Genomic DNA, 10032 nt, shown 5'->3' with positions numbered 1-10032 from the left:
TAGATGAAAAGTGAGTTTTTGCCTAACTAATTTGCTTCCTCTTTCATTTCTTTACATTTTGGAAAGAAGCATAATGCATTTAACTTTTTTTTATAAAAGCTACAACAAGTTGACAGAGGGGCCATATAACAAAGTTCATTTATATCGTTAATAAAGTCAAAACTTTGATCCTATACTGTAATATAGGATTCAAATAAAACTTCACTTAATCAATGGTATAATTTGACTAACAATACAATGTTACAAAATCCACTCCGCGACGCAATCCCACACAAGTTTTATTGGTTCTCCATGCTTGTTTATAGAACTTAACAAACCCTCCCATTTTAGGATCCTATATTTAACCCTCCCAACTATATAAATATGCACAATCTCATTTCTCATTTCAATCAACATCTAACTGTCCAACCTTCTCTGATACAAAGAAAAGACCTTAAACTTCTCATATCAAGAAACAAAAATGGCGTTCAACACGAAGCTTCTTTTGGCCATCTGCTGCGTTGCATTGGTTTTCACTCTTGTCTCTGCAAACATTTCCCAAGCAGAGATCGATGGCTTCCTAGAGGAGCACAACAAGGCTCGTAAAGAGGTCGAAACAAACCCCTTAAGTGGAACACGACCTTGGCCCAGTATGCCCAAGAATATGCCAACAAAAGAGTTGATGACTGCGCTATGGAGCACTCAAGGGGGCGTTGGGGTGAGAACTTGACCTCCGGCGACGGCATGACCGGCGCAGCTGCCACTAAATATTGGGTCACCGAGAAAGAGTTCTATGACCCCAAGTCCAACAAATGCGTTAAAGACGAATGCGGTCACTACCTTGCTGTGATCTGGGGCAAAACCACCGAGGTCGGATGTGGCATTTCAAAGTGCAAGGATGGAAAGAACTACGTCGTTTGCAGCTACGATCCCATGTACCAACCCGAGGACGAGCGCCCATACTAGACGCTTTATGTACACACACCTACATGAGGCTTGTTGAGAGGTCCCATGTTTTTTTTTCTTTTGCGAAATATTTAGAAAAATAAAATGTAACGAGTGTATACGAATACTTCCCCACACTCATAACTTTCCTTTACGTGACTAGCACTTGATATGGTATTGTGAGAGGTTACAAGAGAATCAATAAAAAAAAATGAAAAAGAATAATATTATTTCATTTTCGTAAATTCTAACCGAATTATTATCTCATTCTCCTTATGTATCTCTCTCTTTTTGAAATATTATCTCATTACCTCATTCTTTCATTCTTAAGGTTGAAAAACTATACATATTTCCTTTTGAGTGCTGCAATTTTCAACCCCCCATCTCCCCCCCAATCTTATTTGAAGGAAGTTGAGGTTTCACCCTAAAACCAATTGGCAATGGGGGGGAGTAACCCAAATCCTTATAAGCCCTTGCAAGGTTTTATAACTTTCCAATATGAGACTTTTTACCTTCACGTGTGGCAAATTTTCAAGCCTAACACGTAGACAACACATTTTGGGTGACATGGAGCACGTGTGGCAGTTGGGCTTTCACATATGGGCAACCTGCTCTGATACCATGACGAAGTTGAGGTTCCACCTCAAAACCAATTGGTAATAGGGAGTAACCCAACTCCTTATAAGCCATTGGAAGCGTTTTTGACTTTCCTATATGAGAGTTTTTACCTTCATATTCTCACAGTATTTTCTCACCCACCTTATCTTACCTCATACTACGTAAATTTGAAAAACACAATCCTATCTTTTCACCCACCATTATTCCTAAAATACCATAGCCCACTATTATTTCAAATAAAATTTATAAAAATGGGAATTTTTTATTAAAAAAAGTAAGAGAACTTCCAGCGTGAGGTCTAGCCTTGGCAAAAGGCTGCCTAGGCCAAGAAATGCACCTCTAGCGATACAAAACAGCCAAGCCAAGGCTTGGGCTCCACCAATCTGTGGTAGCCCCAAAGACAAGAATAGCTCGAGCTCTTCTGAGGGCTATGATGTCAGCGACAAATTTTATTTATTTATTTTTTTAAATCACAAATTGCTTCGGCACAAAATAAGAACAGTCCTTCCATGCATAAATGGTTGGGAATTAATATTCTCATCATCTTTGGTAAAATCAAGTCCGCTGCGGAGACGTTCATAAACTGCTATATTGTAATTCTTAGTGGATGATCCCAATTTAAGTTTAATAGTACATCATAATAGGGGACGACCTTACTTGTTCAATTTATCTCTCTCAACTTGGATCTCATGAGGCAGGTCTTGAAAAGTTTTAACATAAGCATGAGGGATTTGCAAATCCTCCAGATGTAGAGCGTGCATGGCCTTGAACCCAAACATGTTGCCTACAATGAAAGTAAACGGGTTAGTAACAAAACCTTCTTAGAAAAGGTCACATAGAGATTGTCCTTTTCATGATAACCTTTGAAATAATTTGGGAAATCATATGAACTTTCGTCCAAATTTCAATAATAATATTATTGACTGGGTAATGGTCTTCACTTCCAGAACTTTATCTACACACACAAAATTACGATTTTTTGGAAACTTTAGGAGGTTAGGATTTTTCAAATAAAAAAAAATGTTTTATATGAATTTTGGAATGCTAAGAATTGTATTGGGAGCAAGAACAAAATTAAAAATAATTGGAAAGCTCCACGGAACTTTTATATAATTAAAACATACCGGACAAGTGGCGGCAAGTCCCTTGTATTAAAAGACTAGAAAGGAAATAATGTTAAAATTTCAGCCCTAAACATGGTTTACTTTGGATGTTACTTGATATTTTGACAAAGGAATTAGGTTAAAGCTTTTGTCAAATGAAGCATGGGAAATATTCAGATATGTTCATCTATGCTTATATGTTTATTCTTTTTCAAAATCCTAACATAGTAAGAAACCTAAATCCTAATTACATAAGAACTCGCCGATAGTTACTTATAAAAACACCACGCTTCCTTGCTTTCTCCTAACCCTCTTAGACCAACTAGCTATTGCATTGCAAGGTCAAATAATAGTCAACCTCCCACGATGGTTGACTATTACATGCCCACGGCGGCATCCGCGTCGGTATGGTTGTCCGCCTACGCCTCTTTTGCTGGGTTCATGATGCTAGTCCGCTCCATGGCCACCGAACTCATGCCCCAACCACTCCGCTCATACATGTCCTCAGTCTTCAATCACCTTTTTGCCCCTTTCTTCTCCCGCGAGGTCACCCTCCTGTTCGACGAGCACTACGGCATGACCTATAACGAACTCTACGAGGCCATAGAGGTCTACCTGCGAATGAAAATTGGCCCCTCCGTGAGGTGCCTCCGCGTCAGCAAATTGCCCCGTATCAAGGCGATCAACGTGTCGATCGACAGGGACGAGGAACTCGATGACACCTTTGACGGCGTTAAGATGAAGTGGTGTTACGTGGTGACCCTCGAGAAGCCCCGCAACGGCAGTAAGGATGAAAAGGAAAAGGAAAAGCACCGGTTCGAGCTGACTTTCCACAAGAAGCACAAGGACAAAGTGATCGACTACTACTTGCCCTACGTGCTGGCTCGGGCCAAAACCCTAAAAGAAGAGCAGAAAACGCTCAAGCTTTACACTAACCTAGATTATTGGTGCGGCGACGGCGACGAGGACAATGAAAACTGGGGCTCCATAAATCTGGATCACCCGTGCACGTTTGACAAGTTGGCCATGGATCCGGAGCTCAAGAGAATGATCATAGAGGATTTGGAGAGGTTTGTGGCGAGGAGGGAGTTTTATAGCAAGGTGGGGAAGGCTTGGAAGAGAGGCTACTTGTTGTATGGCCCACCTGGCACTGGCAAGTCCAGCTTGGTTGCGGCCATGGCTAATTATCTCAAGTTTAACGTCTATGATTTGGACCTTGCTGCTATTGAAGACAACTCTGAATTGAAGAGGGTCATGATGTCCACTACAAATCGTTCTATTTTGGTCATTGAAGATATTGATTGCAGCATTAACTTGCAAAACCGGGATGATGATCAGGACAAGTCTAGTAAAGAAACGTATTCTTATAAAAAGGTCAGTAGGTTGGCTACTTTTATTTTCCTCCGTTTTGTTTTTTATCTGATCCAACTTTTATAATAAAAAATTCTCTGTGTTCATTATAATTAATAAATTTTTGGATGATAATTAATGGCAGCCATTGACACTCTCGGGCCTATTGAACTGCATTGATGGTTTGCGCTCAAGCTGCGGTGACGAAAGAATCATAATCTTCACCACAAACCGCAAGGAAATGCTTGACCCTGCCTTACTGCGTCCTGGTCGAATGGACGTCCACATCCACATGTCCTATTGCACTCCAAGCGGGTTCAGGGTCCTGGCCTCTAACTACCTTGGTATTCGCGACGGTGAAGATCACCGCCTGTTTGGAGAAATCGAACGGTTGATAGAGAGCACAGAGGTCACTGCTGCACAGGTTGCTGAGGAGCTCATGAAGAGTGACGACGCTGAAGTGTCGCTTGGAGGGCTTGTCAATTTCCTCAAACATAACCAGGCCGAGAGGGAGAGAAAAAAGGAGGAAGAAGAGGCTAAGGAAAAGAAGCAGAAAAAATCTTCTAGGTTTTCTCTTTTGAAGAAACGTTTGAAAATATTTTCAACGAACTCCTGAAAGTATTTTGAAGAAACCCGTTTGGGAATAATTGGTTGTTTTTCAGCCATACATTGTTACATTGTTTTTTTGAGGGAATGTTACATTGTTTAGGATATCTGTTATGTTTGCATCAGGATTTAAATTTTTTTGGGGTCTGTTTTTGGTCAATAGTGTTTTTAGTCCATTGCAAAATAAATAATAATAATAATAATAATAATTGTGTTATTAGTCTTCATATATATAGAGAAATAAATTTTATAAAATCAGCTATTAATAACTTCATCCCATGAGCTGCAACTGACACCAAGTCAACTCATGAAGACTTATGAGTTGGATAAAGGTGCAGATACGGTCAAGACAGTCATGACCGACTTTGAGCTTTGCAAACTAAGCAACTACCCTTCATTAATGAACAAAAGATTCTCCTTGCACCTCAAGTTGTGGCTCATTATAAATCTCACCTCACTTGCTACCCTTTGGGATTTGAATTATAGGGCAACATAAATGTTTTCTCTCAACAATGTCATGCCGGAAACGGCGTCGTCTATGTTTTCAGCCTATGCCTCCTTTGCAACCTTCATGATGGTCTTCCGTTCCATGGCCAACGACTTCATCCCGGACCCTCTCCGCACCTATATTTCCTCCTCCCTCAGTTACCTTTTTAGCCCTCTCTCCGGCTCTTCTCGCCTTCTACGAGTACTCCGACATGTCCCGCAACCAAGTCTACGATGCCGCCGCGGTCTACCTCGAGAAAAAGATCGGCCCCGCCACGCAGCGTCTCCGCGTCAGCAAAACTCCCCGGAAGAAGTCCATGGGCGTCGCCATCGACAGAGACGAGGAAGTCATCGACACGTTCGACAACATCAAGCTCAAGTGGAGGCTCGTCAACAACAACAGGCTGCGCTACTTTGAGCTGTCGTTCCGCAAGAAACACAAGGAAAGAGTGATGGGCAGCTACTTGCCCCACGTGCTTGCCCAGGCAACCGCCATGAAGCAAGAAGAAAAGGTTCTCAAGATTTATACACGTCATATCTTGTCATGGGAGGACGTCGTTGAGGATGGCAACACTGAATGGGGATCCATAAACCTGGAGCACCCGGCTACGTTTGAGACAATGGCGCTGGAGCCAGATCTCAAGAGAACCATTGTAGAGGATTTGGAGAGGTTTGTGAGTCGGAGGGAGTTTTACAAGAAGGTGGGCAAGGCTTGGAAAAGAGGCTACTTGTTGTATGGCCCGCCGGGCACCGGAAAATCCAGCCTGATTGCGGCCATGGCTAATTTTCTCAACTTTGATGTGTTTGATTTGGAGCTTACTAGCATTCGCAGCGACTCTCATTTGAAGAGGGTTTTGCTGTCTACCACAAACCGTTCCATTTTGGTCATTGAGGACATTGACTGCTGTAAGGTGGATGTTCAAAAACGAAAACATGATTCGGATTCTGATTCAGATTCAGATTCGTATTCTGATTCGGATTCAGATTCAGAAACGGAGAAGAAGTCGAAACCTAATACTAAGACCGGGGTTAGTATACTTTATATTTGTTTGTTATATATTTTGGTGTTATAGATTCAATCAATATGTTGCACGATGCAGGTGACGCTATCGGGCTTGTTGAACTTCATTGATGGTTTGTGGTCAAGCTGCGGTGATGAGAGAATTATTGTCTTCACCACCAACCGCAAGGAGAAGCTTGATCCTGCATTGCTACGTCCTGGCCGAATGGACCTCCACATCCACCTGTCGTATTGCACGACAAGTGGGTTCAGGATCTTAGCCTCTAACTACCTCGGAATTCGTGACGACAACCGCCCTCGCCTCTGTGGTGAAGTGGAAGGGTTGATAAAGAGCACAGAGGTGACACCTGCTGAGGTTGCGGAGGAGCTCATGAAGAGTGATGATGCTGATGTTGCTCTTCAGGGACTTGTCAATTTCATCATAAATAAGAAGATTGAGACTGAGAGGTACATGAAGAAATTGAAAACCAAGAAGAAACGACGTCGTAGAAGACGGATCAGAAACTTGTTCAACTTCCATCTTTGGTGATTTTGACTGTCCAATATGACTGTGTGTGCGTTTGGGACTTTGCTTATTTGTTTAACAAAAATTTGTTCTGAATGTTGGGTTTTGTAATTTGTATCTGAATGGTCCAAAGAATTTTGGAACTGTGGAAATGGGCTTTGTCAAATTCAGAGGAAATCAGCAGGGTGAGAGAAATGTGCTTTGAGCAACTACAGTCTCTCTCTCTCTCTCTCTCTCTCTCTCTCTCTCTCTCTAGATGTGGTTCCAACTCCAATCTCTCTCCTGTAGCAGTACAGTCAAACAACGTCTTGATGCATTCAAAATATGTGGACCAAAAATATCATGCCTTTTTGTGTGTGGGGGAAATGCAGTTGGTATGCTCCTTGGACAGCAAGTCTTTGCTATATATGCATTTGAGCTTAATTACTGACAACCCTTTGCCAGTTCTTCTTTTAGCACCAAAATGAGTGCATAGCTGCTCTCTGAAACTCTGCAACTCTCTGAAACAGAGATTGGGACATCAAACAAGCTTTAATGTCGCTAATTCATAAATAAAATTACACAACATCAATACTTCTTCTTAGCCAACCTCCTCTGCCAAAAACCCATCTGTTTGAAAACAAACAAAAAACAACACAATGTTTTCTCTCAACGATCTGAAAGATCAGATGCCAACAACACCATCGGCTCTGCTTTCAGCCTATGCCTCCTTCACAGCATTCATGATGCTGGTGCGCTCCATGGCCAACGAGCTCATCCCGGCTCCTCTCCGCTCCTACATCTACAAGGCCATCAATTACATTTTTGCACCTTTCTTCTCCGTCGAGTTCACTCTGCTCATCGACCAGTACTTCGGCATGACGCGCAACCAAGTCTACGATGCCGCCGAGGTCTATCTCCGGACAAAGATCGGTCCCTCCACTGTGCGCCTCCGCGTTGGCAAAACGCCCCGGAAGAAGACCATCGGCGTCACCATTGACGAAGACGAGGAAGTCACCGACACCTTCGACAATGTCAAGCTCAGGTGGCGTTTCTTGGTGGAGACCAAAAAGCTCGGCAAGAGCGACATGACTTCTACGAAACGTTTCTTCGAGCTGACCTTCTGCAAGAAACACAAAGACAAGGTTTTGAAGGCTTACCTGCCCTTCGTGCTTGCTCAGGCCGATGCCATCAAAGCAGAGGAAAAGGTTGTCAAGCTCTACACTCGTCATTACCGGTCGCGCAGTGATGAGGACGACGACGGCTGCTCCGAGTGGGGCTCGGTGAACCTGGAGCACCCGTCCACGTTCGAGACAATGGCGCTGGACACAGAGCTGAAGAGAACCATTATTGAGGATTTGGAGATGTTTGTGAGGAGGAGGGAGTTTTACAAGAAGGTGGGCAAGGCTTGGAAAAGAGGCTACTTGCTGTATGGCCCACCTGGTACTGGAAAATCCAGCCTAATAGCAGCCATGGCTAACTATCTCAAGTTCAATGTGTATGATTTGGAGCTTGCTAGTATTTATAGCGACGCTGTGTTGAAGAGGGTGTTGCTGTCCACCACAAATCGTTCTATTTTGGTAATCGAGGATATTGATTGCTGCAGAGTGGATGTTGGAAACAGGGCATCAGATTCGGATTCGGATTCGGATTCAGATGACCAGGTGAGTACCTTTTTTATTTAAAAATACTTAAACTTGACGATGAAAGGTTCAATTTTTAATATATGTAAGACTAATTTACAGTTTTGATTCCACTAGTTTGAAGTTTGAATTCCCCTCAAGTCCCTTTAGTTTTATTTTGATAGTTTATTTCGTGTATGGAATTTGGTCATTTGTCCTGTTAATAACAGAGTTTGATATACATGTTACTGTGGCCTTGACATGGTGCTACAGGTGACACTATCAGGCCTGCTCAACTTCATAGATGGATTGTGGTCAAGCTGTGGCGATGAGAGAATTATTGTGTTCACCACAAACCACAAGGATCGGCTTGACCCTGCACTGCTGCGTCCTGGTCGAATGGACGTCCACATTCACCTGTCCTATTGCACCACCAGTGGGTTCAGGATCTTGGCCTCTAACTACCTTGGCATTGGTGACAACAATCGTCACCACCGTTGCGGGGAAATTGAAGGGTTGATAGAGAGCACAGAGGTGACCCCTGCAGAGGTTGCCGAGGAGCTCATGAAGAGTGAAGATGCTGATGTTGCTCTTCAAGGACTTGTCAATTTGCTCAAGCGTAAGAAGGCCGAGAGCGAGAAAAAAAAATTGCTTATCAAGAACAAGAAGCCACGAGGCAGAAAAGGGATAACAAAGTTGCTGAGGTTCATCTTCCCTGCAATGCATTCTGATGCATGATGATGATGGCCTCCCATCTCCTAGTTTAGGTTTCAAATCTTAGATAAAACCTAAACCCTTTTGAGATACATATTGCTTTCGAGCTCATCTCCTAGTTTATGTTTCAAATCTGAGATAAAACCTATAGCTTTAGAGCACTCTTTATGCTATTTTATCTGATGTAATGACTTAAATGCAGAACTTGATTTTATGAACTCAAGAAATGAAAGCACACAGAACCAATGGCAGATAGCAAAGTGAATCACACACCATCTCATAAACTAATTCACATACAGGAGAGAAATATTAAAATCCTAATACTTTTAATTATGATTCGAATATGACTTGCTTTTTGTCCTTAATTGTGTTGTTTGATTGATGTAATGACTTGCTGAACTTGGTTTTCTAAATCGATCAAGAATGGAAAAACAAGCAAATTAATTAACTTGTATGATCCAGAATTCCAGATGCATGTGATGTGTGTGGGAAATGCTAATATGCAAGTAGGATATAGAGATGATAGTATAGGGTCATTTGCAATTACAGAGCTCCGAGATTTCAAGCAATTATAGCCTGTTTATTCTTTTCTAATTTATATGTGAATGGGCCAATGAGTGGGGACTCTGGAAGTGTGCATTGTCCTATAAAAATTCAGAGCAACAAAGCAGCAGCGTGAGAAATGTGCTTCAAAATTTAATCCAAAGCAAAGGATTAGTGGATTGGAGTAATTACTCCTTTGCAAGGTTTTGTGTTAGTCTTTCGTCATATGTTTAATATACTATTACTCAATAAAAAATGTCATATAAAAAAAGAACAATCTAAAAGGCCCAAATCAATTTGACAAAAACAAAAAGGCCCAAATCAAGGAAAATTCCATCAGAGCTTGAGAAACCCAAATCCAGGAAAAGATCAATGTGGTCAAACTCACGATTCCAATCTCTCTTCCTCATGAGGGAAGTTGCAGAGCAGCAGAGTCAAACCTCTACAATATTCTCTTCATGCAATTCAAATTATGCGTGACAAAAAATTTCATGCTTTTGTTGTTGTTGAGGAAATGCACTTGGTATGCGTTTAGTACAAACAAGTCTTTGCTCCTATATA

General features: G+C 42.0%; 3 protein-coding genes and 1 pseudogene across 3 annotated transcripts; all 4 read left to right on the top strand.

Annotated features, from left to right (window-relative positions):
• The first annotated feature begins 400 nt into the window (after window positions 1-400).
• Window positions 401-1180, top strand: LOC103340127 (pathogenesis-related protein 1A-like; annotated as a pseudogene).
• A 1846-nt stretch (window positions 1181-3026) lies between these two features.
• Window positions 3027-4696, top strand: LOC103340280 (AAA-ATPase At2g18193-like). The gene is made up of 2 exons (XM_008243673.2): window positions 3027-4019; window positions 4141-4696. Exons 1-2 carry the CDS (start codon window positions 3027-3029, stop codon window positions 4609-4611), a joined length of 1464 nt encoding a protein of 487 aa, XP_008241895.2. The 3' UTR covers window positions 4612-4696.
• Window positions 4697-5044: 348 nt separating this feature from the next.
• LOC103340282 (AAA-ATPase At2g18190-like) lies at window positions 5045-6822 on the top strand. Its single transcript, XM_089042608.1, has 2 exons — window positions 5045-6115; window positions 6188-6822. The coding sequence occupies exons 1-2, from the start codon at window positions 5300-5302 to the stop codon at window positions 6635-6637; spliced, it is 1266 nt and encodes a 421-aa protein (XP_088898734.1). The 5' UTR covers window positions 5045-5299; the 3' UTR covers window positions 6638-6822.
• A 122-nt stretch (window positions 6823-6944) lies between these two features.
• LOC103340128 (AAA-ATPase At2g18190-like) lies at window positions 6945-9146 on the top strand. Its single transcript, XM_008243503.2, has 2 exons — window positions 6945-8256; window positions 8488-9146. Exons 1-2 carry the CDS (start codon window positions 7252-7254, stop codon window positions 8950-8952), a joined length of 1470 nt encoding a protein of 489 aa, XP_008241725.1. The 5' UTR covers window positions 6945-7251; the 3' UTR covers window positions 8953-9146.
• Window positions 9147-10032: the final 886 nt, after the last annotated feature.

Source organism: Prunus mume, linkage group LG8, assembly GCF_029339155.1.
Source record: "Prunus mume cultivar Tortuosa linkage group LG8, ASM2933915v1, whole genome shotgun sequence".
NCBI lineage: Eukaryota > Viridiplantae > Streptophyta > Magnoliopsida > Rosales > Rosaceae > Prunus > Prunus mume.
This window is presented reverse-complemented; position numbering and strand designations above follow the sequence as displayed.

Coding starts and splice junctions, on each gene's coding strand:
- LOC103340280 (XM_008243673.2), top strand. CDS start 3,027: ATGCCCACGGCGGCATCCGCGTCGGTATGGTTGTCCGCCTACGCCTCT. Junction 4,020..4,140: donor AAACGTATTCTTATAAAAAG/GTCAGTAGGTTG, acceptor AATTAATGGCAG/CCATTGACACTCTCGGGCCT.
- LOC103340282 (XM_089042608.1), top strand. CDS start 5,300: ATGTCCCGCAACCAAGTCTACGATGCCGCCGCGGTCTACCTCGAGAAA. Junction 6,116..6,187: donor AACCTAATACTAAGACCGGG/GTTAGTATACTT, acceptor TGCACGATGCAG/GTGACGCTATCGGGCTTGTT.
- LOC103340128 (XM_008243503.2), top strand. CDS start 7,252: ATGTTTTCTCTCAACGATCTGAAAGATCAGATGCCAACAACACCATCG. Junction 8,257..8,487: donor ATTCGGATTCAGATGACCAG/GTGAGTACCTTT, acceptor ATGGTGCTACAG/GTGACACTATCAGGCCTGCT.